General features: G+C 36.1%; 1 protein-coding gene across 4 annotated transcripts in view; it reads left to right on the top strand.

Moving 5' to 3' along the window:
* EYA2 (EYA transcriptional coactivator and phosphatase 2) overlaps positions 1-27,575 on the top strand; it is a 234,134-nt gene that overhangs the window by 149,025 nt on the left and 57,534 nt on the right. For all 4 annotated transcript variants that reach the window (XM_023494546.2, XM_031951572.1, XM_031951573.1 and 1 more), the window contains 4 exons: positions 745-812; positions 4,097-4,274; positions 11,124-11,269; positions 13,488-13,571. In XM_023494546.2, the coding sequence (XP_023350314.1) occupies positions 745-812; positions 4,097-4,274; positions 11,124-11,269; positions 13,488-13,571 (476 nt within the window). The remainder of the gene's footprint in view (positions 1-744; positions 813-4,096; positions 4,275-11,123; positions 11,270-13,487; positions 13,572-27,575) is intronic.

A 27,575-nucleotide genomic window follows, 5' to 3' on the forward strand; every position in this document is an offset into this window, starting at 1 on the left:
CTCATGCACATGTCTTCTCTTCTGCAGGTTAAACATTCTTAGTTCTTTTAATTTTCACTATCTTAATAACCTTCCTATGGATATTCTTCAATTATGAATGTCCACTGAAGTATTAACAGTTGATTAATTGTTCAAGAAGGAGACTATAGTTTGCCCAAGGTCACATAGTAAGTTCATGGACTACAACTTAGGTCTTAATATTTTCCTGTGCATCATCTTATATTTCATCTAACTCCCTCAGTTGCTGTCATTTCAGATGTTAGTATGCCAGAATTTCCATTTTTTGTGCACATAACTACACATCTTGGGGGAAGATGCAAAAATCTTGAAATTATCTTAAAAAATAGATTTAAAAGCTGACTGGCCGGGTGCCTTGTTTCCCAGCTGAGGCTGGATCTGCTTTTTCTCAGTTCCCTTATGGGCTTTTTATTTTGACTGGGCTTAATGGTTGTTTTTAAAATGCTTTTCAATACGTGATATATTGTCCCATCCTAGTCCTTGTGTTATAAGTAGGCCCCTTGCTTGGATGATTTATTGTCTTTCATTTTATAGGCAGAAATCAGAACTAACTCTGCAAAAAGCAGTAACATTTCAAAACCCACATGCCCCCAAAGTCTACACTGGCTACCTGATTACTGCCCATCACTTAATGTGATGAGTGCTTCTTATCCCTATCTCCTTCCTATTCCTTCTTCCACAGGCTAAGAAATCTAATATCAGTGTATGTCTTTTTCCTTTCTGCAGGTGCCTCAGGGATTTATCAAGGGGCAAATGGCTTAACCAACTCAGCAGGATTTGGAACCATGCATCAGGTACAGAGCCATTAGTGATAGATTGGAGGGGGCATCCTTTTCCTTATTAAAGCAAAATATTAGCTTAAAATCAGCATTTGGCCAAACTACTGGTACAGTCTTAAATAATTTTTTCATATACCCTTTTTATTTTTGCTTGGATTTGGCTATGATTTGGGTTAGAGGTTAATTCTAGAAATATTATCACAATCCTTACTCTCACTTTGTGTGAGACTTAACAAATTATCCTTGTAATGAGTTTAGCAAAATTGTTTCTCTTCAGCTAAGATAGTTAATCCCATTTGACAGATGAAGAAGCTGAAACTGAGAAATTATAACATCAGAAATTATAACAAAACTAATAAATGTCAATGATGAGATTCAAATCTAGGTCTCCTGATTCCAAGTTAGCATTCTTTCCATTATTAAACACACTTGATGAATCCAATTAAATCCTAATAATAAATGGCTTAGGCTGCATTATCAAGTGTTATCCCTCCCTGCCTTGAGTAACACTCTAGCTGAGACAGCTATATGGTACAGTGGATAGAGTTTTGGGACTGAAGTTAGGAGGACTTAACACTTAGTAGCTTTTGACCACGGGCAATTTATTTAACTTCTGTTTGCCTCAGTTTCCTCAGCTGTAAATTGGAGACAATAATGGGATTTTTCTCAGGATTATTGTGAAAATGAAACAAGATAATATTTGTAAAGCATTTAGTACAGTGCCTGGCAAATAGTGGACATTTCCCACTCCCCAAATAGGTATCCCCAGAGTGTTATAAAAGGATTGAAGTATGTTTGCCATCTATAAATGAGGTTTCAAAGACTACCAAACTTATAGCTAGACATAATATTAAAGGAACAAGCAAATTTCTTTTTCTTTCTGATTCTTTGTTTCCTACTCTGTCAGTTTGGGAAGTTGAACCAAAAGATCTCTAAAGGCCTTTTGCTCTAAAATTAAAGGACAGTAAAAGCTATCTCTGAAAATTGCTTTTTATGCTCTGTCAATCTAAACTCTGGTCCCATCAACAATATTTTATTATTTTTAAGTTTGTTGACAATAGTCATTTTCCCTATGACACTAACTCTTCTTTAAAACAAAGAAAGAACAAAGCCATCCCACATTAGCAACTTCCTGTCAATCTAAACTCTGGTCCCATCAACAATATTTTATTATTTTTAAGTTTGTTGACAATAGTCATTTTCCCTATGACACTAACTCTTCTTTAAAACAAAGAAAGAACAAAGCCATCCCACATTAGCAACTTCATCTCTTTTTTTTTTTTTTTAATAGCCTTTTATTTACAGGATATATACATGGGTAACTTTACAGCATTAACAATTGCCAAACCTCTTGTTCCAATTTTTCACCTCTTACCCCCCCCACCCCCTCCCCTAAATGGCAGGATGACCAGTAGATGTTAAATATATTAAAATATAACTTAGATACACAATAAGTATACATGACCAAAACATTATTTTAGCAACTTCATCTCATAAGATATTGAGCCACGGGGATCTTGAAGGCCCACTAGTACAACCCCCTCAGTTTTGTGGATGAAATCAACAGACTACCAAAGCCACACACTATTAAATAACTACCATAAGATATGAACATAGGTCCACCAATTCCACTCCGAAGGGAACAGTCTTGTCTTTCTTACTTATATTGTGCTGTTGCCTCTGACTGTTTATACTACATTCCACAAACAACAGTACTAGTCTTTTACTAAGGGTAAGAAGTTTTTCCCTTATCAGTTCTCTAGTTGAGATGATTTAAATTCATTGAGATGGACTGAACACAGTATTTTAGTAGGATCAAAAAAGAAAAAACAGCTAAGATAGTGGGAGATCAAAGAAAAGCATACCATATAAAAAGTGTCTATAGGAACTAGTGATGGTTAGCCCAGAGGAGAGAAGGTTTTGTTGCAAGAGAAGGAGATGGCTCTCGGTATATTAAAACATATCATTGATATGTTTGGTCAAATTTGTTTCATTTAGCTTTAGAGAACAGAACTGAAATCACTGGGTTTTTTACAAGGATTATATTTTTTGTAATTTTACAATTTTAAATTTAAATTTATAATTTTACAATTACAAGGAGGTGGTTTCTAGGTCATAAGAAAAAGAAAATTTAAATTAAAAAATTAGATTAAAAAAGCATAGCAAGAGCTATATGAACTGATACAAAGTGAAGTGAAAAGAACTAGGAGATCATTGTGTGCAAAGTAATAGCAATGTTGTAATGATCTTCAACTGGGAGAGACTTGACTATTCTGATTAATACAATTCAGTTCCAAAGAACTCATGAAAAAATACTATGCATCTCCAGCAAAAGAACTAATGAACTCTGAATGGAAATAAAAGTATGATTTTCTTGCTTTCTTTTTCCTTTTTTTCTTTCTTTACAATAGGGCTAATATCGAAGTGTTTTGCATGATTTTACATGTATAATTAATATCATTTTGCTTGCTTTCTCAGTTAAAGGGGGAAGGATGAGAGGAAGGGATAAAATTTGGAACTCAAAATTTGAAAAGAAAAGGATTTTATAAATAAATAATGTGAGAAGTTTTAATTATATAAATCCTTTGGCAAAACATAAAGAATGATGAATAACATGAGCAGTATTCTTCATGAAATTCCAATTGTGGAAAACCACATGAAATAATATGGGAGAATATGTCCTGTCTCTCTTAGAGATGTGTTCAAGGGTATTATATTAACACACATATAGAGTATGGAGATTAGTGAGCACTGCTGTTGTAACTAAAGATAGTTTTAAAAATTTTCATAACTACAAAACATCAGTGTCTACTCCCACTCCTAACACTAGCTTCGCCCATGTATTTTTTGCTTCAATTTAGGTTTCAAGTGTAAATCAAACATATAATTAAACAAAAAGCAGTCATTCATTTACTGTATTCCATTATGTCCTGATAGTTCCTCAGTAAATCTTTTCCTCCTAAATCTCTGTATTTTTTTTTTTTTTAAAACCTAGAGCCTTGAAAAGTAAAATGAATTGCCTTATGCGATAGTACATTCTAGAGCCTTTGGAAAGCCTTCAAGCAGAAGTGGGTCTGATTACCACTTATCAGGGATGTTGTATGACCAGCTCATGATTCACATGGAGTATTCATTATTTGCATAAAGTCTGTACAAAGTAAATATCAAACTTAGTTCCAACTGTGCAGTTTTGTGACTCTTCTCATTCTCCAGACATCAAACCATGGCTGAGATGGAAAGGTAATGGGAGGGTCAGAAATGATGTTTTATTTCCTACCTTTGTCTTTTTGTTTCCTAAGGAATATCCATCCTACCCAGGCTTTACTCAGAGCCAATACTCCCAGTATTACAGCTCTTCCTACAACTCTCCATACGTGTCTGCCAACAGCATCAGTCCTTCACCTCTTTCCACATCCACATATGCACTTCAGGAGTCTTCACACAATGTTACCAGTCAGAGCTCAGAGTCACTTTCTGGTAAGTATACTGTATCATGAAAAGGAAGAACAGAGTTGACACTCATAGATTGAAATCTAGAAGGAATCTTAGAGATCATCATGATTAGCCTCTTTATTTTACAGACAAGGAAATGGGGAAGTGAAGTCATTTAGCCCAGGATCACACAGGTGGAGTCTGATGAGATTTGAAACCAAGTTTTCCTGAACCCAAATGCTGTACCCATTACACCAAGATATTCTCATGGATTTAGTAGACTATTATAGCTGTTTATGGCACTGTGCTTGGCACACAGTAAATAAAAAGATACAGAGCCTGCCCTCAATGCATAGAGCTGAAATAAGAATTTAGAATCCGGATTTTATTTTATTTTAAAAAAGAAAACATCTCAATTCTCTTTTTCTTTTGTTGTTGTTCAGTCAGTCAGGGCTGTCCAAACCTTCTTGACCCTCTGAACAATTAGCAAGCCAATACTGTCCATGGGTTTTCTTGGCAAAGACACTACAGTGGTTTGCCATTTTTTCTCCACTCCTATTTCCCTAAGCATTCACTCATTCATCAAATAAACTTCCTACATTTCCTACAAATCCTCATAGAATTTCTAAGAGGATCAAGTATGAATGTATGTAATAAAACATATTTATATCAACACCTACTATATGTCTTATATTCTACTCCATGGAGTGGGGGCACGTCAGGGAAGGGGTACAAAGATGAATGAGATGAAACAATTGCCCTTTAAGAACTGACATACAAATAACAATAATACATAGTAAGTGCTTAAAAGTTTGCAAGGCTTTTATTTACATTATCTCATTTCAGTTCAATATTGCCTACTTCATAGAATTCTTAGGAGAAAAGCACTTTGCAACTATATAAATATAAATGTCTATTATTGTCATTATTGACTGAGGGAATCAGGAGTCTTTGTGGAAGAGGTTGTTAAGCTGAGCTTTGAAGTATAAGTAGGGTTTCAATAGGCAGCGATGTAGGGAAGTGATAGTGAAAGAGAAAGGAAAGCCTGGCACAAGAATGAAGGAATGCTAGAGTACATAATGAGAGGAAAGATATTGAATAATTGAATTAATTTAGAAAGTGTAATTATTTTATTATATTGACTCAGCTTATCCATGAGTAATTAATATTTCCCTAACTATTCTTTTTCTCTAAACAGTGTTTTGAAATGTTTATAGTTTTTTGTTTTAAATGCTGAGCTCCCCTAATGTAATTAAGTATTTTGAAATCATATCTTTTCTCTCTCATGTAAGGAGTAAAGTCCCTTAAAAGTAGCATCTCTTTAATGAAATATTGATGGTTGCTAGAATCATGTGCTTTTGGTGGTTTAAAAGCTTTATTTTTAAAAAATAATGTGAAATCCACACTGTGGGGAATTTTTGATTACCAGTCTTTCTATGACCTTCAGAGTTCTTCCACAATTTTCTGAAGCACGATATCTACACCACTAATATAACTGTGTTCAGTTCATTCCTTCTTTGAACTCCCAGAGTCTTTTAGTCTAAACAGTATAATCTAACAATCTTTTGATTAGGTGTCATCTTGCGTTCTTTAGCTCCATAAGCTGATAAGCCCCTTGAGGACAGTGATGTTCTCCCTCTCCTGCACCACCATCCCCATTATTTATTTTGTATCCCACAACATCAGGTATGAAGGCAGGCCCTTAATATTCCTTCAACAAATTGATGGATTGGTAATGTGGATCACCTCTAATATCTGCTTCCTTCCTGAGTACATAGTGGCTTTGGAAAATTGATTTTATCTTCTACTTTTACCACCAGCAAGGGTGATTTCATCTTTCTCATAGGTATGATGAGAGAACCAGTGGTTTATGAGTTCCCTTGAATACTACATAAATTGACTCATTTATGAGTTCTATTTCTTAATGAGGTTTAGAGCCTGGTACAGTGGAATAAAGAAATAATTTGCCTATGGTCAAAAAAATATTAATAATAGAGTTGTGTATTTACATATCTTTTAATCAGAATAATATTCCTTACATTTATTCTATGTTTTAAAGTTTACAAAGTTCTTTCACATGCATTTTTATTTCATCCTCACAGTAGTCCAAGATTAGTAGAACAAATATTATCACCATCCCTTTATAGATAGCGTACTGAGACTTAATGGGACTAGATTGTTTACCTAAGGTCACTCAGGCAGTAACAGAGTCAGATCTTGAATCCAGAAGTTTTTAATTGTTAGTCCAGTTCTCTATATTTCAAATGTTCAAAGTTGCTCCTTTTCCTCATTTTCAAGCTTCAATTTCTTTGCACATTTCATAGTTCAAAAAAGCTGGATTTTCATTGGTACTCGATTTTTTATATTTTAGTTTCTCCAAAAACTATTTTTTTCAGAGAGAAAAAAAAACTAGGAAATCAATGAGAAAATGAATGTGGCAGAGAATGTGAGGGAAGAGAACAATCATCAGTTAGCATTCTATTCCCAATCCAATAATATATAAACCTCAGGCCTTGGTCATAAAGGCACATAAGAATGTGGCTTCACTGGGAATGACTTCCAACATAACAGAAAAGAACAATATGTTCTTTGATGAATTTTTTGGAATTGTCTTCCTCTGTTTCCCATTTTTCTTTGATTGTGTGACACCAAGATAAGTGGTTGAGATGGCTTTTACTGTATATCTAACAAATGTACATAAAATCTAATGGCATGGATAATTAAGTCATTTATAGCTGAGCTTTCTTATTATTTCTTCAGCCCTCTTGTCTGTCTATTTTAAAACACACATACACACAGAGAGTTAGTGTCTCTTAGAAATTTCTCATAAAAAGCTCCAGTACTTTTGAAATTATCCAGAATCTCCTTGAGTGGTTAGTTTCGAAGTTCTGAAGACGCAAATGGTTTATAGCATTACTGACAGATCATTATCCTTCTTTTATTGGTCGAATATGATATTCAGATGTTATTCTTCCCCTCCCCACTGTAGTTTTCATTGGCATGTGATAACATTTATATAAAATACCACACAATTTGCAGCTGATTGCAGCATACTTCAGTTGGATGGTCTGCTGATTTAGAGTACAAAACCTGAACATCTGACATTACTCAAAACTAATATTTGGGGTTTTTTAAAAAGTATGATCACAAAATCTCTAAAAGGAGTTGAAGGATTTTCTTGTTTCAATTCAGCAAACATTTATTAAATATCTACCATGTGAAAAATACAGTATAAGGGGGCAGCTAGGTGGTGCAATAGATAGAGCACCAGCCCTGAAGTCAAGAGGACCTGTGTTCAAATTTGGTCTCAGACATTTAACATTTCCTAGCTGTGTGACCCTGGGCAACTCACTTAACCCCAATTGCCTCAGCAAAAAAAAAAAAAAAAAAAAAAAAAAAAAAAAGGAAGGTAGATAGGTACAGTATAAGGATGGCAGAGCACAAATTAAATAGTCACTGCCCTCAGGAATCTTTTAGTTAATCTAATATGAAGAAAAGGCACTTTACACACACACACACACACACTCACACACACACTCACACACTCACCCATGCATGCTGTAATAGAAAATAGTGTATAAATACTTAAGGTACAAATCAAGAGATATGTGGAGGGCCAGGCTCAGAGAAAGGAAAAGACCTTCTGATATGTCCTCATTTTAAAGAAATCATCAGAGAAGGCTTCATGGAAGGATAGATGTTTAGCAAGGTCTGGAACAATTTTCAGCAGATGAAATTTAGTGAGGGTGGGGTAAAAGGAAGGAAAAAGAAAACAAAAGTTTCTAGAGATAATGATGTGAGCAAATATATTAGCATAGAAAATGTGCGACATGGATGAGGGACAGCTAGTAATCTAGAATGATGAGAGAAAATATCTAAAGGGAATTAGTGTAAGAGAAGTCTGGAAAATAGACTAATACAAGGTTAAGAAAGATTAATTGTACATGTCAAGCTAAGGAACTTAGATTGCTATTCAAAAGTTAGTCAACTGAAAGAAAGATTTTTAGAAAGAATCTTCTTAAGAAGTTTATTCAAGCATATGATTGAAAGATTACAGATGGGAAGAATGAATGAGTGCCCAAGAGCTAAGGCCACAAAAGAAAAGGCTAGACAGCCCTTGCTCTCAAGGAGCTCAGACTCTAATTGGGAGAGGCAATACATAAAGTCAATAGTTCAGTGGATAGAAAAACCCAGAAGTTCTAAGGCTATGGCAATGGGACAGATATAGAGAAGCAATGGTTAAAACTTGAACTGACTCATATACATCCCCTTTTACTTGCATGATTTTATTTCAGTGCCTTATTACCTTTTACCTGAACTGTTACAATAGTTTCCTAATTGGTCTCTCTAATTTCAATCTTCCCCATTCTCCATCTGTCCTCCACAAAATGCCAAAATTATCTTCCTCAAAAAAAAAAAGAAAATCTCACCATGTTCCTTCCCAGTCACAAAAACTTTCTATGGCTCCCTCTAGCATAAATTACAAACTATTTACTCTGGGATTTTTAAATCTGGCTTTCTCAGGTTAAAAAAAAAAAGTCAGCACTAGAGAAGAAAAGTCTTTTTGTGTGGATAAGAGAAGAAGATGACAATTACAATTTTAATACTGATTTTGTATAATGAAATTTAGTCCCTTGTGAAATGCCTGAAATGCTTTTTAACTTGATTGCTGTGCTATCTTGATGCAAGATATTATATATATGCTGCAGCAAAAATGATTTTTGATATGAGAAACATGTACAGTAATGTGAATATGTAAAACTTTTGGACAAATAGGTGGCAGATAGGAGAATGTCATTTTTTTAAGTAAAATTGATGAAAAACAGTACTTGTCATAAAATAAATACTTTGTCACCACTGGAAAAAATTTGACTTTCTAGATTTAATTCATATTACTCACTTTCATGTTGTAGCCAAACTGGCCTACTAAGTTGTTCATGAACTCGGCATTCCCTCTCCCGTTTACATACTATCTCTCTTGCCTGGAAATGCATTCCTTCTCACTGACTTTTAGAACCTTCAACTTCCTTTAAAGCCTAGCTATGGTACTACCTCATCTGTGAAGCCTTTCCTGCTTCTTGTTCATCCCCTAGGAGTTAGTATTCTTTCTTATCTCAGATTGCCTTGTCTTTCTTATATATGTATGTCTTCCTGGTAGGGATGCTCTAACTTGGATCCATGCATAAGTTTCAAGGAATCCATCAATTTGATTGGAGGAAAAAAAAATCTTTATTTTCACAAGTCTCTAACTAAAATTTAGCATTTTCTTGAATTGAGTAAAAGTATTCTTCTGTGACAGTGGCTCATAGTCACTGGATTGTAAAAGGGATCCCTTTTACAAAAAAATTAGGTGGAGGGCCCTTATACAAGAAAACTCTATGCTCTCTGAGGACCAGAATGCCTTCATTTTTGTCTCTGTATCCCAGAACAGCTGCATGGCACTTAGGTACTTAATGTGCTAAGCACTTTCGCTGCTGCCCATTAAATTATAAGATTATAATAAACAAGGTCTGTTTTGAGGCAGTCTTTATACTTAGCCACTCTGGTTAATTAAGTGATCCACAGAAATTCCAAAGGACTTATGATGAAAAATGTTCTCTACCTCCAGAAAGGGAACTGATAAATTCTGAATGCAGATTAAAATTTTTTCACTTTGTTTTTATTTTTCTTGCTTTAAAAAAATATGAGTAATAATAGAAATGTTTTGCATATCTTCATATGTGTAATAGGTATCATATTGCTTACCTTCTCAATGAGTGGGGAAGGGACTGGAAGGAGAGAGAACATTTGTAATTCAATTTTAAAATACTTAATGCTAAAAATAAATAATTTTAAATGAATACGATAGAAACATATGTGGGTATATGTACACTTAAAAAAAAACCCTCCAATCCTTATACCCTGAATACCTAGCATTAGATCAGGACTTCCACTTAGTAGGATAAATAAACAACCTATTGCAGAGGGAATGCCCTCTGCAGTCAAACCGTAAAGTCTCTTCTAAAAGAGTTTTTTTCCTTTCTCTTTTGCTTACTGTTATATCCCTACTGGAAATACCTCCATGAATTTGAATATACTGCTCTTCCATTCCCATTCTCAACAAATCATTGGACCAAATGCTGAAAAAATGTTCTTTCCCTTAATTCATTTAAGATGATATGATGTTTTAATATCTAAAAAGCCAGACTTGAAGCTGGAGGATTCAGCTTCATATGCACCTCTAACACATACTAGCTGTGTGATGCTGGACTAGTTAATTAACTTTTTAGTGGTCTATGCAGCTCTCCAAGACTCTCAGTTGCAGAGAAGGGGCCACTATTGAGAGAGGAAGTTTTCTCCCTTGGAATTTCATATACTAACAAAATCATGGGCCTGGTTCTTATTGGTATTTCTGTTCCCATTAAGTAATTATATATAAAAATAAAATGAAACAAGATGGATATATGAAGGACAAAAAAATTTAGTCACAAAGATCTAATTATGTTCTTCCATTCAATTCTATGTGAGCAATAGAATAGAACTCAGCTCAAATATCCTAAGGTTTATTATTAGAAGGTACTATAGGGATCATCAGGCTTTCAACCTCTTCATTTTATGAGTAAAACCCAGAAAGAACTTGCCTAAGGTCACAAAGGGGTTAAGTAATAGAATTGGGGTTCCTTCATCAGACCCAACAAAATCTAGAGAGATATACAGATTCAGTTTTGGATAAACAGTTAGCAATGCAAAAGAAAAAAGACTTTTTGGGAAAATTCTGGGAAAATCAGTCTTGAAGAAGCTATTCCTATCCTCCCAGGGGCATTTTTTCACAGGTTATATTCTTTGTGTAAGCAGTTCTGTGAGATAAAATTAATGGCCAAGCTCTTGACTTGATTGACCTCTCTTTTCTTGCAGTACTAGAATACAGTACACACAATGGACCTTCAACACCAGCAAAGGATGGAGACACAGACAGGCAACATCGGGGCTCTGATGGGAAGCTTCGTGGCCGATCAAAACGAAGTAATGACCCCTCCCCTACAGTGGATAATGAAATTGAGGTAACACAAGACCACTCTCCCTGAATTAGTGAATCCAATCAGGAGGCATTGCTAGGGAACTATACTATTTTATGGCACTAATAGACCTAGATTTTGTTCATGGTTCAAATCAAACCATGGTTCATGGTTGATCAATTTCAGACATGTAGAGGTTGTCAACAAGAAAGACTAGATAAATGCAGCATCCATGAGGGACAAAGTGAAAAAAAAATGAATTTATGATAAAAAGGAGATATTTCAGTTGAACAAAAAGAAAAATTTAATGTTAGAGATAAAAAAAAAAGGATAAACAATAGAGATTGTTATCTCTCAGCCTGGAAATGTTCAAAAAGAAAGTAGAAAACTCTTTCCTGGATGGTTTAATTATTCGCTTGCCTAAATGAAGAAGATTGGAGTAGAGCTCTCTCAAGATCTCTTATATGTGTGTCACTATTATTATTTTAAGATGTATTCTCGAATACATAAACTATCTCAGGGATTATTGACTATATGCTGATATTTTCTACCACGTGGCATATTTGGATAAGAACACTGTCAGAAATGTCAACTTTCAATGTGACAGATGATGTAATGGGGGAAAGGGAGATGGTGATGGCTCAAGACAAATACTAATGTCCATAATTACAAAGAGCAATTTAGAAAATCCATCAATCCATGTTCTACTTATGTTACTTTTGTGAGGTAACTATTGTCTCATTCAAATGTGCCTTTTTTATTGGTTTCTACAAACAATATTGACTGAGTCTCAGTTCATGCTATGAAATTCCATTACATTATTATTATGTAGTAGCTTAGGACACTGGACTTGTGATGGCAATATCTCCCCTACTGCACCCCACTTTTGTGAGACATGGTGAGAAGGCTAACACTTTGATCAAGAGAGAGGAAAAAAGAAAAGGAGAGATTATAATACGGTATTGATCAACTTTGCAGCCTCGAGCAATGATCCCTTTCTGAGTGGAACTTTTGAAAACTTCAATAAGAACAAACAAATAGAAAGGGATAGTGTTTTAATTCTATGTATTGAAGCTAAAGAAGATTTGCCTATTTTACATTTCTTTAGCTATTCTTACCATTCCTTTACCTGTTTAGAAGAAATAATGACACTTGCTCTCAGGAAAGAAATTATATAAAGGAAGAAAAGGTGAAGGATGAAAGAGATTTGAAAGAGAGAAAAATATGAGAACAAACACAGAATATTACATTTGGAAGAAATCTCATAGAACATTTATATTTTATTTATCTATTTTACTGATGAGAGAACTAAGACCTAAAAGTGGGAAGTGACTACTTCCAGATCACACAGGTAATGAAACAGCTGATTCCATATTCAGACCCAGTTTCTTGGACTCCAAGTCTCATGTTCTCTCCACTGTATGTAAATCCAGTTTCTACTAAATATAAATTGATGATTAGAGTTTTATTTTTTTAATAATCTAAAATTCACATTACTATCAGATTGAGCTTGACTGCTTCTGTTACCAGACATCAAAGGAAATGTATGGTCCTTCAGATTCAAAGACTAGGAAACCTAAGTTCTGAGTCCTAGTTCTGCCACTAACTTGCTGCATGCCCCCTTGAGCAAATCAACTTCCTCTCATTAGATTTCAGTTTTTTTATCATCTGTAAGATGAGGGTATTTAACTGAGTAATCTCTAAGATCCCTTCTAACTCCATTGTGCCATGGGTCTAAGTCCTAATCCTATAAAATCTAGGTGTGAACTTCTTTTTTCAATCCTCTGGGTACCACATTGTTCATACAAAGGAAATGTCAAAACATCAATTAAAAAAGAAACCCAAAATTCTGATTTCCAAAAAGTTTAGAACAGGTGCCATTTTTATCTTCTGAATATATGAGGGACTGACTTGTTTCTGCAGTTCTTTCTGGTAATTTATTGTTGTAGTAGGTGCCTCTTCTTATGGACTTTTCTATGCATATCAGGAAAACAGGGGGCACAGATATATGATTGATAGCATGGAGAACTAAAGGTTAACGATTGTGACTCATTGACCTATTGATGTTTTGAAATATATATGTATTTAGATGGGGTATTTCAGACTAGACACATGATTTGTGTGCCTTAAATGTTATGTTACTTATTGGTAACTCAGTAAGTTCCTCTATGCCTCCTCCTCCCCATCTCCAGTAGAATGAATTCCCATAAACTTGAAGATGTAAGCCAATTTGTCTCCATTTGCTTAATTTCTTTCATCACAGCGTGTGTTCGTGTGGGACTTGGATGAGACAATAATTATTTTTCACTCCTTACTCACGGGAACTTTTGCATCTCGGTATGGAAAGGTAAGCCTGTTCATCTTTTTTCACATTACTGTTTGTCCAGCCAAATTGCATTGAGAACTGTGGGGGCAGTTAATATGGCAGCTTCTCAGACAGATGCTGTCTATTCTGGTCAGACCAAATTCTTTAAAAACTCCTCTGGAATTTTCCTCTAACATATGAAAATCAAATTAGTTTGCTTTCCTATTGTCTCCATCTCCTTCTCTTTAAAAGTTTGTGTGTCATTTGACTATTGCTCCATAAGACATAGGGCTGTTATTCTTTAACTGTCTTTCTCCAAGGAAAAATAGGGTAACTTTGTGGCCAAAAAGGGATTATTCTAGCTTGAAATAATGTAACATACTGGCTGTTGTTTACCTAAAGAATCTCAGACAAATGAGCTTCCTTTTCTTCTATATTGTTTTTTGAAAGAAGAGGGAAACATTGTTGGCTGCCAATATCTTAATGACAGTTTTACAGATGCTTTATCCACAACTCATTCTAGAGAAACATCAAATTAGAAATCTAGATGAACACCTTAAAAACAAATGAATACCCAAGAGATCATGGAAGAAACATAGAAATGGATTTAATAATGCAAAATATATATGGCTGTTAAGAAACCCTGCACTGGCAGGTTCTTTTAGTTAGTTCTATAGATTTTATTTAAACTGAATACTGGCTGAAGAAACATCTGTCTTCTTAATAGGTGGGAGGGAACAAGGGAAGGACAATGCTGTTATCGTCTTATTAGAGGTGGGTGACCTGTTTGGCAGCTGTTTCCACATATGGGTTAGAACACCGAAGCTTCATCAGAAACTGGAAAATAATCCTGTTTCTGTTTAGAGAACAGGAATATGATTTGACATCATCTCATAGCTTTTGCAGCTGGACATGTTTTACGAGGGTCCTAACAAGCTGGATGTATAATTAGCAAGATAGATTTATTGTTTGCCATTATGTTGTAAAGGATATAAAAATGGTGTTGGTGGTGTAGAAATCTGTTGCTGAGTTGGAATTCTGTTAATATGTCTAGCAGTGCCTCCTGGAAACCCAGTACTCACTTCTGAACTGTAGTCTGTTCAGGTGAGAATCTAACTTGGCTGAAAACAATGGACTCGAAACATTCTGCAGCAGACGGACAGTCCATGTGCCAACTGTAGAAAACAGTGTAATGGAAAAGATCACTGGAACCTAGGAGCCAGGAGACCTAGTTTCTAATCCTAACTTTGCCACTAAATCACTGAGTGACCTTTGGCAAGTCAGTGGACCTTCATTCCCTTGTTGTTGTTGTTTATATTGTTGAGTCAGTCACTTTTGAGTCTTTGATTTAGATTGTCTTGGCAAAGATACTGGAGTGGTTTGTCGTTTCCTTCTCCAGCTCATTACACAGTTAAGGAAACTGAAGCAAACTGACTTAAGTGACTTGCCCTGGATCACAAACTAGTATTTGAGTTTGAATTTGAATTCAGGTCCTCCTGATTCCAGGCCCAGCCTTCTATCCACTAAACTACTAGTTACCCCTATTCCCTTAATGAAGGCTTAAACTAGATGAACTCAGACCAGGCTTATGAACTCTTATGAAAAGAATCAATTAATCATCAAGCCTTTGTTAAACACCTACTATGAGTCAGACATTGGTGTAACAGCTACAAAAATGAAACAATTCCTATTCTCAGGGGGAAAAATTATAGTAAGTTCTACTCAATGTGCTCTGGATATCCAGTGTCTTCCCTGAAGAATCTAGCTCAGTCCCACCTCCTCCATGAAGTCTTCCCCATCTATTCCTGCCCACAGCAACCTCTCCCTTCTCCAAACTCCTATCTTTACAGCACATTTGGCGATTAATCATAGGCTGCCTTGCAACATTAGTAGTCTTTCTCTTCATTTCTCAAACTGGACTGTAAGCCCCTTAAGGGCAATCATTGCTTGCTGTTTGATTGATTGAATGTACGTGCTGAAGGGACAAGTAATGAAGAACTGAAAAAAAGTTGAGTCCTTGAGGGAGAACTATGAGATATTCTTGGATCTATCTTTGGCTCTTTCCCATGATGAGACTCTTCTTTCCACTCCCTCATTAGCTTTTTCTGCAAGATGAAGAGTCAGACTTGGGGTCATTTTGTGGCTCTCCTGGCCAAAAGTGCTTGTGAATCTATTTTTGACACTCTGTGGTCATGGATCTCCCCTTGGGGATTTCCCAAATCCCTGGGCTGTGAATTCGTGGTCTGTTTGGAATCTTAGCTGTGACCTACTTTGAATCCTGACTACTCGATCTACCCACGTTTCCACATAATATGGTCAGTGAACTCAGCCAATGACCCTGCCTGCTGAGGTAGCTACAGAATCTTGAAACAATATCAGATTCTGAGATGTAAACACATACCTGGATAAAGGATTTGTCTTCTACTTGGAGGCAGCTTAGTCTAGAATTTATTGTTGTTGTTGCTGATAGTTGTGCTATCTTAACTTGCACATGAATTGAATTTAATTGAGATAGAGCTCAATTGTCAGCCTCACACTCTCCTCCAAAGTCATCAAAGTCCGGGGAAGAGACAAAAGTTAAGATAACTGTTGCTGGCCCAGGATGCAGCCTAGTGTCAAGGACAGCTCAGCCCAAGGAGATGGGATAGACAAGAAAACCTACAAATCTTATTTCTGATTCACCAAGTTATCTGTTCTTAGAAGGAGCACAGTTCATAAAATCACAGGATTTTAGAACTAGAGGGGACCTATTAGAGATCATCCAGTTTTGCAGAGAAGGAAACTGAAGCCTAGGAAGGGATGTGACTGACCAGAACCTCCCAAGCTAGCAAATGACAGAGTGGGGGTTATGATTCCAGTCTCCTAAATTCCATTTGTTTGGGGTTTGTTTTGTTTTATTTTATTTTTAGAGCATATCCAGGTTGCCTCTGAGTGCAGCTAGACTTTATTGAGGTTACCATCTGTTGTTATCCATTAGATTATAAGATCCTTTTGGGGAGAGTATGTCTTTTGACTCTTTTTGAGTCAAACAGTGCCTGGAACATAATGGGCACTTAATAAATGTTTCCTGATTGATAGCTGAAATAGATGAGAGCACCAAAGCTGTGGGAAGGATTCAACTCCTATGATCTCACTGATAAGGAGCTGCCAGTGAGAAAATACTCTCCCCTAGTAGAGCTTTACAGTGTTCTATATCTGAATAGTCTTAATGAGTTATCTAGGACACTAAGAAATAGGTGAGTTACCTAGGTCAGATAGTCAATATATGTTAAAAGTGGAATTTGGTCTGCCCAACTCCAAAGCCAGTTGTGTGTGTGTGTGTGTGTGTGTGTGTGTGTGTGTGTGTATGTGTGTGTGTGTATGTATCTCCAACCTCTCTATTTTTGAGATTTCCTCATGTTCTCATTTCTGCTGGTAGGGCATAATATTTACAAAATGTATTTTATAAGTGATTCTATACAAAAGTGCTCTAAAAATTTGGGGTGTATTGTATTAAATTGCAGTAGGATTGATGCAGAATAGGCATTAGAAAAAAATCTTCTAAAATTCCCTATTGTTATAGAATCAGATGATCTCTCTCCAAGACCTTCATGAATCCTGTGATTTCTTTGGGCCCTGTAGAAGGGTCTTACATATCAGCATCAGTCACCTAATGAAAGATTTAGGCACCTGCTATACATTACAGGCAGCTAGGTAGCACAATGGATAGAATGCTAGGCTTGGAAGCGGGAAGATTCATCTTCATGAATTCAGTCTGACTTCAGACACTTATTTATGAGACCCTGGGCAAATCACTTAGCTCTGTTTACCTTAATTACCTCTGTAAAATGAGCTGGAGAAAGAAATGGTAAACCATTCTAGCATCTTTGTCAAGAAAACTCCCAAGTACCAGTGGTACTACCTTCAAAGAGTCTATTGCTGCCCAGCATCCTAGAGGAACATGGTAAGCAATCAGCTAAGTTGTTGAAAGATTAAATCAGGATATTGAAGACTAAGTCCCCAGAAAAGCCTGTTAGGACAGATATATTTTCCAGAGAATTTTTCCCCTATTCATATGGCTAAAAAAAAAAAAAACAAAAACAAAAATTCCTCAGCAGAGTTTTCAGATCAACAAAACTTCTTCCCTAATACTTAATGAGTTTGGAGAGCCTCATTACCACAAAAACATAGGGTGGGAATGAAAGGGTCTTGGAGGGAGAAGATGAAAAGAGAATAATCTTCTCCCCTCATCTCTCAGCAGGAAAATTTTAGTGTATACTTAGGGAAAGCCAAGCCTCCTTGGGTCTTTGCTGAAATCTTGTGTTCCTCCAGACAACTTCCAAAACCTGTTCTTCAGGATCCTCTTGAGACTGAAGAGGCAGAGTATTTACTATAGAGAAAATCTTTGGGAGCCTATTGTCCTGGCTGAGGATTTGGTCCACAGAATGGGAGCTTAGGATTTCTCTCCACCTCAACATTATTGTTAGAGTGACTTTGGACAGTGGAAGAAAAGAAGGAACCATTTATTAAGCACCTAGTATATACTAGACATTATGCTAAATATTTTATAATTATCTAATTTGATATTTACACCAACTCTGGGAGATATCCCCATTTTACAACTGAGTATGAAGCAGACAGACTTGCCTAGAGTCACACAGCTAACAAGTGTCTGAGGCTGAATTTGAATTCAGGGCTTCCTAACTCCATATTCAGTGCTTTATCCATTGTGTCCCTTAGCTGCCTCATAACACAAAGAATACAGTGGTATCAGTGGGAAGACTAATAGCCATGGAGTTCTTAGCTCTGCCACTTATTTAAATAGGGTGAGGTTGGATAAATCATCTCACTGTCTGAACCTTAATTTCCCCATCTGCAAAATGAGAATCATTACCTCCTTTACCTCACAGAGTTATTGTGAAGAAAGTACAGTTAAATGTTATAGAAATGTAGACTACTTGTCTCAGTCATTCTTTTGGGCAAGAAGGAAGGGTTGGAGGGAGTTGAGAGGGAGAACAGGGAAAGATAGAATACTCTGAGATATGGTCCTTGCCCATTAAGGGCTTAAAGTTGAATTTAATCTAATTCTTGACAGGAAAGATGCACATGAAGTATAAAATAATTTCACACATTATATAATGAATGCTAGAAGTACTACTACTAATAATAATAACTCAAAATTTTTGTTACTATCCATACACAATAGCTCTGTGATGTTATTCCCATTTTTCAGAGAAAAAGACTGAGTCAGAGGAAGGAACTTATTTGCCCTTTGGGCAAATATTTGGAAATCTATTTTCTTTGTCTTTTGAAGAATAAACAAGTCTTCGCAAGATAGCAGTCTGAATTCCTCCTGGGAGAAGAGTTCCAGGACTGATACAGGCAATGTTAGATGTCCATCCTGTCACTTAGCATGCCAGCTTGAGAGAAACCACTGCCTTTTCAAAAAATTGTTCACATTTTCACAACGCAAACCAACAACTTGGAAACCATTTCAGCCTGACATTGATTGCCTGCATTCCCTTTCTTTGTAAGAAAAATTTCCTCTAATGCCTAATTTAAATTGAGCTGAACATTTTCCAGAGCTTTGGTTCTTATTAAAGTTTCCTGACTCTAGCTAGATTGCTGTCACATCTGAGACAAAAAGAGAGATGCTTCAGAGACATGCTTCATGGAAAGAAAAACTGAGCTGGGAGCTTGATTAATTAGTAGCTTTGAGATCTTGGACAAATCATTTAACCTTCTGAGGCCTTTAAATATTAGGTGGAAAGACCCTCAGAGATCACCTAATTGTACTTGAACAAGAATCTAATCTGTAATATCCCTGAGGTTATTCAACCTTACGATGAACCCCTCCAGTGCCTATTTCTTTGTCAGTAAAATGTGAATAGTAATTGTTCTACTTCCTTCATAGGATTATTTTGAGTACCAAAATATTCATCTGCCTTTACCCTTCCAAGACAATTATGCCACAGGACAACATGGTCCTAAATAGGATTGTGAGGCAAAACTTGAGGACAGGCACTGCCACAGAGAGGATTCTGCCCCAACTTCCATATCAGTACTCTGAGGCAAAGCCCTACTTGACCAGTGCTAGTTATGATTTGGCTATCTGGGATATCCTCTAACTAGTAAATAATAAGCTCTGATAAATGTATACAAGTCATCTCTGAGACGGGCTAGTAGTGGGGCAGTGGCTGCCTGATTCTACCAGCAGAAAGAAGGGCAGCCCTATGGGGAAGAGGGAGGGATTCTGTCCTCCCTTATTTATAGAGAAACAATCAAAATTAAAAGCATTGCCTGATATCTATTGAAAGTATGTGTTTTCTCCCTAATTTCATAATTGACTCTTAGACATAACTATATTAATCTTTGTCTCCAAATATTTCTTCCCAAAGGAGTCTAGTTTAAGGCCAAATATTCCAAAGATATTTGGAAATGTCTCTGGGAGGGCCAGCCAACTGGATATATGTTTTTGTATTTTTTTGTGGGAAATTAATTTGTGTATTTATTGAAGATTTCAAATAATTCGCATTTTTACATGTTTTTTAATGCTTTAGACATCAGTGTAGCTTTTGATATTTTTTATTCACTGCATATTTGCATTTGACATGAATTTTCTGCTTTTTTTAAAAATTTTTTTTGTTGTTGTTAAATGCCTTTCTTGTATGTCTTTGGGTTATTTAAGCATTTCCAAACCTTTAACCAAAGAAAATGGTTTCTTCCTACTTCTTCCCTACTAAGATATTATGTATCTTCCTAGAGCAGAGAAAATCTCAAAGATAAGACTAGATGTAAATCTGACTTGTTGAAAATCAAATAAGAGGCAAAACAAATTTTTTAAATGTTGGGATGAAACAAAGTACTTCTATTAAAAAGAAAATAAGTTGACAAATAACAAATTTAAAACATAAACTAGCAAGGCAATATTACCCAATATAGACTCATAAAATACTGAAACAGTAAGACCATTTAGTCCAGCGATGTCAGGCTCACATAGAGATGGAGACCATACTTAAGGGTCACTGTTGGCCATATATTGACTTGGCTTTAAAGTGTAATTATGTTTTATTATTTTTATTTATTTTGTTAAATATTTCTTGATTATATTTTCATTTCATTCAGGCCACAGTCAGAAGTTGTGGGCTATCTGTAGCCTTTGAGCCCTGTGTTAGACTTCTAGTCAAGTCTAACCCACTCCTTTTATAAAAGGGAAAACAGAGGCCAAGAGAAATCACTCTGAGAAAGGTCACATAAATTAGTGGCATAGCCAGAACAAGATTCCTGAGCCCTTGACTCCTGGCCCAGTTCTATTTTCCAGTATACCACATGCCATATTGAAAGATTATTTCCAAATATAAGATGTTATCTTCAAAAAAATGACCATGTTCCAAGATCATAAGGAAAAGGTCAATGAACATTTCTGGCAATCAGGAGATTCATGGGAAAGGTAATAGAAAAATCAGATGCTGTATTTGGGAATCTTACAAAGATGAAAATTTGAACAGTAGTGACTGTTAATGGCATTCTGAGAATTTCTTACAGACTTGGAGGCTGAGAATGGAGAAGAAGGCATACTAAGTAGATAGCACCTTAGAATTTGAGAATACTTGTCTTTCTGGTGTTGAGACTTGATAGCAAAACCCAGAAGGTTTAAATGGAACCCATTCCCCAAATTCTACTTTCGTTAGAAAATTACCATTTAATTTCTCCACTTGACCTACTTCATGTCTTTGAGGAGGGAGAGTAAAGGTTGGGTTAGTAAAAAGGAGGCATTTGAGTGTTTTTTCTTCTAGCATTAAATCTCCTTTCTCTCCTCAAAGTAAAGTTTTTTACATATGAGTTTGTGAATCATACTTGGATCATTATCTGCCCTCTGCCAAGTGCTTAACAAGTAACTTCACTTTTTATCTATAGGGTAGGAAGTTTAAATTAGATAATCTCTAAAAGCCCTTCTAGATCTAAAATTTTGTTATTCTCGATTTATAACTGACAATAGGGTACTATAGGTGATACAGGAAAAGGGAGTTTGTCCTAGGTTTAGAACTAGATTTTAGAGGCCTATCTTTTTATTCACTGATGGGGAAACTGAGGTCCAAAGAGTTAAATAGTCTGGTTTAGATCGTGCTTTAAAGTAAAGGATTGAGTCAGGATTTAAAACCTGAGTTTCAAATCTTTCCATTTATGTCAGTTAGTACTTCCAGTCAGTGGTATACATAAGACCCAAAGTTACATTTCCCAATTGCCAGCCCCCAATGGTTGTTTGTTTGTTTGTTTAATTTTCCCCAGTAGGTCAGACCTTTCTAACAAATTAAAATCAACCAGTTGATCTGGAATCCAATTTGGCTAATCTCAAGATTAGTTTATATATTCCTTTCCTGGAAGCTCATGGGTATTGCTAATAGATAGATAAAGCAATTATTAAGCACTGTAAAGCAATTATTAAGCACTTATAGTATGTAAGTCAATGTGTTAAGTCCTAGGAATACAAATCAAATAAAAGAAGAAAAATAGTACTTGCCTTCAAGAAGGTTAAGTTTTAGTAAGGAAAGACAATATATAAAAAGAGGAGAAACATTTGAATGGAAGGACAAGGAGGAGAAGGATTCTGAGACATCATGGGTTAGTACGGGTTCAAAGAAAACATAATGGCTTTTCAAAAGAAAGTTGGAGAAAAACTTAGTAATCAATAGCTATAGGAATGGAGGCTTTCTATACTTGCATGTGAAGGCCCTTGTGCTAAAAGTGAAAAGATGGTCTGGGGTGTCATGATCCAGCCCAATTTGGGGAGAGAGATTTGTCTGATGTCTTGTTTTTCTTCCCAAGGCCCACAGATAGCAACTACCATTAGTACCACCACCACCACTATGCTCTTAAAACTTTTGAGAAATGAAGAGTAGCTCTTCCCCTTTCAAGGAGGTTGGTGATCCAACAAAGTGGACTTTATATGCTATTTCAATAAAAATTTGATCATATGGGCACTGAGTTGATTTATCGCTTCTTTTTTGTTCTCTTCAGTCAGCTCTTGATTTTCCTATTTTTGTGAATTACATATGACAGAAGTACATCCTCTAAGCTTATTCTGGAAAAAATAATTTATTGTTCACAAAAGAAATGTTACCTTTGATAATATAAATGCCTTTTCCATATGGAACAATTACCTTATGCATGAAACTGTTATGGGTGCTCCATTTACAGAAAAACTATTAGAACTATTCATCCATTAGGGGAAATTCTTTTATTATTTGAGTCAAACATAAATGAGTTTTGAGTCATGCCTTCACACTACCATTTTTTTTCCATTAGCAAAGAAATATTTTAGAATTATCCCAATTTTCTATCATCTACTCATCTTTTGGTTTCTTTAGTCATGATTCCTTTTTTCTTCCCTTGTACAAGCCATGTCCTCTAATTGGACTGGTCTGTTCATTGATCCCATCACCCAGCTTTCATTTTTCCACCTTTACATAGGTCAGTTTCTCACCTAGAGTGTTCTCTTCATTTTTTGGTGTATATCTAAAATCTTACATTACCTTCAATACCTAGCTTTCTCCAGGAATCTCATCCTAATCAAATCTGATCACAGTGATCTCCCCCTCCCATGAATTTCTATATCTCTTATTGTCTGGACTACTTATCCAGCTCTTAACACTGGCTGCCATATTGCTACCATTCTTTATATGTGCCTTTCTCTCAAACTAGACGATTTCTCCAAAGTATGGCCCTTGTTTTATACATTGTTTTAGTCAGCCAATAAACACTGATTAAGCACCTCCTGTATACAAAGCTTTGATTACATCATCCACTATGCCCACTCCAACCCCTTCATTTTATAGATGAGGAAGCTGAGTCCAAAGAAAGTTCTTACATATAATAAACCCATCCACAGGCTTGCTGACCCAGTAAGTTTTCCAACTCATTGGCTAGTTCCTTTGTAGAAAAGAATCAGGTATTCCCAAGTCTAAATTTACACTTTCATTTCTTTGGTTCTATGGTTGTTACAAGAATGGAACAGGGCCAGTCACTGCTCAAGCTGTATAATAAAAAAAACTGGATTTGGTTTGTAAAATTTGCCTAATTTGCCTTTTTTTAAGGAACTGTGCCTGCAAATTCAGACGCAAGAGGTTCTGGTCACAGAGAATTTGGCTGCACCTTTGCTAAGCTCCTGGGTTAGCTGCCTCTGCCCCACGGCATTCCTTTCCCCATTGCCTGATGGATGTATTACCCAAGTCCTGCTCTGATTCCTTAATCCAGTACCCAAAAACATGCCATCAGGATTCAATCAGGTCCATTGGTGATTCATGCTCCTAATGGCTTAGCCTGTCCTTTACTACTTTACAAACTGAGAAGGAATAAAACCCCGTTTTATTACCTCGCAGTTAAAAACTATTTGTAGAAGTTGCTAAGGTTCAAATCACAAGTGCGCTCCCTTGAGGACTATTAGTTAATTCAAAGTGCCACAGACCCTTTTCCCCCCTTTTTCAGCCCGAGATGTGGCTCTATATCATTCCTGCCATTCAGACATCTAAGAGTTTTCCATTCCTTTGACACACACGAGCCAAAGTGCTTAAGGACATCTGTTTATTTTATTTCTTTAATGAGAAAACCTTCCAATTTCTTCCTGGCTCAGCTGTGTTTATTTACATTTTGTTAGTCATGTGTGCTGGGCACCTTGGGACTTTAAAGGCCTTCAGAGGTCTGGTCTGAGACCTTCTTGCGGCATCCAGCTCTGAAATGTAGAATGAGCCCTTCCTAAGGAAAACAGAGTCCTTGGAACTCTATAAAATAGATTTTCAAAATAAATACAGCCTAATTCACTCAGTAGATGTGGATTAAGTCAAGATGAATACAATTTGGAAAGGATTTTCTGAGGAAGTTGGAGATTTTTTTTTACCCACTGGGGGTTAAACCTGGGACTTAAACTTTTCTCATACTCTCTCATTTGGGCTATATAAAAGTGTTTGTCTACTTCCCTAATAAAAGAAAGGATCTTTTAATCGGGTTCTTGTATCAGTGCTTATTTTCTTGTGGGAAGGAAGGGAGAACGTGGTTAATAAGGCTGATCGTTTAATTATCTCCAGTGAGTGTTCAGAAAGTAGACATCTGTATTTGTCATTTTTTTTGTTGGGTTTTTTTTTTCTTGCAGGGATAGGGAGAAGAGAAATTTGCCAAAAAAACCTGAGACTAGACCTTAAAGGCTCCCATGTAGGCTGAAGAGATACTTTGGGGAAGCTTTATAGGTTTAATCTCTTTTAGTAGAGCTGAGGTGAGCCAAGAGCTCTCCTAGCAGAGCACATATGCCTGGCATTTAGGAGTATTAAAGGATTATTCCCAACATAAAATAAATTTTGGAAATGGTTTTTGGATCATCACATCAGGTGTATATTAAAAGTTTGCTTAAAGAGCATCTTTGAAGCCCTTTCAGTTGGGGGCAGAAGGGGCCAGAGTTCCCTCCTTGACATTTTATTGTTTTCAGAGCAGGTTTCCCCTGTCCCTTTTCTTTTGGAAAGGGAAGATAAACCTCATTTAAGAAACTGCAGAATTTCTTATTGCAGCAGATTGGGGGTGGGAGTAATCCTAAAACTCCAGATTACTACTAATTATCCTTTCACTAATTTAACAAATTCCAATTGGAACCCTAGTCTTCCTCTGCCAAGTTTTTCCTCCACTCTGTACCTTTCAATTAATGTCAAAAGGCCTCTACAGATTAATAAAAGTGATTTTAATCTCCCATCAAAACCCTGCAACAAATTGGCCCTTTAGTAGAACTGGGAGCCCTTTTGTGTTCTGTAAATATAGGGCTTGCCAGTCATAATGATGATCATTTTAAAAAAATCAACTCCTACAACTTGCATACCTAAATAATTGAAATAATTCCCCGTTGTACCTAAATAGCAGGTTTAGAAGCTGTCACTCATTCTATCACTCCCCCTCATTCCCTGCCTGTACTTTTTTTTTCACGGTAGTTATTTTTGAACAATAGATTTCTTGGTTTTGCCCAAAGATATTTTGAATTCCCATGAAGATTGGGTGGTTATAGTATCACAGTCTGCCTACTTAATGGCAGGAGGATGGGAACAGATCTGCTTTAGGGTCTGATGTTGACAGTGGAAATGTTTTGTCCCTCCTGGCATTTCCTATCTGACTTAAGGATTTTCATCCCATTTTCATTGCAAAGTCAGAGAGCTTCAAGGAGCTTCTCTTATCTGTCCCTTGTTTCTAGGCTGGAATCACAGTGAAAATAGTAGAGATCTAACTAATAAATGTATTATCTGAAAACATTTGGGGTTTGACCTTAAAGTAAGATATCATCCTAAAAGTATCTTTGAGAAAGAAGCAGCTCTTCTTTCCTCATCTGGTATAGTCGGGAAAGAAACACTGAACATTTTTCCAGAATCAAGGTTAATACTACCTGTCTGGTGTAGCCTTGAGCAAGGGTCTCAGGGTCTCAGTTTCCTCATCAGGAAATTTCCTCAATTGGTAAACTGAAGTTCTATTTCTCCCTAATTTGGACCCTAATCAGGTAAGCTAATTGTAAGTTCAGGTTAGTCTGAGCTAAATTGCATAAATGGCACAAATTTTGATTGAATAAGATCTTGTCCTTGATCTATAATGCTGGAATGCCACAACACTCTCCAATTTATCTCTCCCTTTATATCCTACTCTGTTCTACTTCTTTATTGCCTTGTGCTTAGACTTGTAATAATTTCTTTACTAGTCTTCCTATCTCTAGTAGCTAGCCCTACTATCTAGCTTGTACATTTTATCAGACATCTTCCAAAATCACAGCATTAATCATATCATTTCTTTGATCCAAAACCTTCCATGTTTCCACATTGCCCTTTCCCCCCAGAAAAAGCCAAATCTCTTGTCCTGGAATGCAGGGTCATTTAATCTGTCCCCCAATGTATTGTTCTTATTTTAGATTTATCCCCTCCTTGATAATGAACCCAGTGTTTCATTATCACTGATCTATTCAGTCTCCAAATACACCATTCCTATTCCAATCATCCTATCTTTGATCTCACCATTCCCCACACTTGGGTTGTCCTCCATTCTCTTTTCCATTATTACTTTTAATGCCCATTTTATCCTCCTCTGGTTGCTGCAAAATTCAGCGATCCCTTTCTTCTTCCAAATTTCTCAAGTGCAAATTGAAATCATAGTAATAAAATGGATAAAATGCTAGACTTGGTCTGGAAAGCCTGAGTTCATCAGATCCTGCCCTCTGCTTCCTATGTGTACCAATAAGCAATTCCTTAATATCTTAGAGTCAGTTTCCTTATCTATCACTTGGGAATATTAATACCTGCACGTACTTACAATCATGGTGTGTTTTTTTGTGAAATTCCAATAAGATAATGTATGGAAAGTATTTTGCAACCTAAAGCATTTTAGAAATGTCAGATTGTTATTGATCATCTTCTCATCTTTTTCTGTGGAATTTAAGTAGAAATAATCCTAGCACAAGTCACTACCCTGCTATTACTCTTTTCTATTTAAAATATATTTTATATTTTGTGTAAAAATATTTTTTATACTTGAACATCATCATCTTCATTTAAAAGGCAACATGATATCATGGATAGACCTGTCCTTCAAGACAGGAAGATCTGGATTCTAGTCCCATCTCTGACTCATATAAACTGTGTGACCCTAGGCAAGTCACATAATCCCTCAGTCTTCCAGGCAACCCTCTAAGACTATAAGTTGTAGAAAGGGGGCCAACTTGCATTGATAGAGAGTTTCCTTATCAGGGAATTTCTTGTATCAGTGAAATCACAAGTCTAAACCTTATCCCCATATCATCATTATTATGCCATTAATTTGGCACATAGTGTGCATTGCTTTGTACTAGTTACTTCTTCCTAAACTAGAGTGGAAGTCCCTCAAGGACAGAGGCACCATATATTTGTATCACTAACATCAAACATTATAACATATACATGGGAAGCACCCAGGAAATTCTGGGTGCTGCTGCTTCTGATGAAGAGCCCAATGTCCATAGAATGAAATGGAAACTTCTTAATAGCAATGATTTATGTAACTTTTTAATCTTCATATCTA

Source organism: Sarcophilus harrisii, chromosome 2, assembly GCF_902635505.1.
Source record: "Sarcophilus harrisii chromosome 2, mSarHar1.11, whole genome shotgun sequence".
In the NCBI taxonomy this organism is placed as follows: domain Eukaryota; kingdom Metazoa; phylum Chordata; class Mammalia; order Dasyuromorphia; family Dasyuridae; genus Sarcophilus; species Sarcophilus harrisii.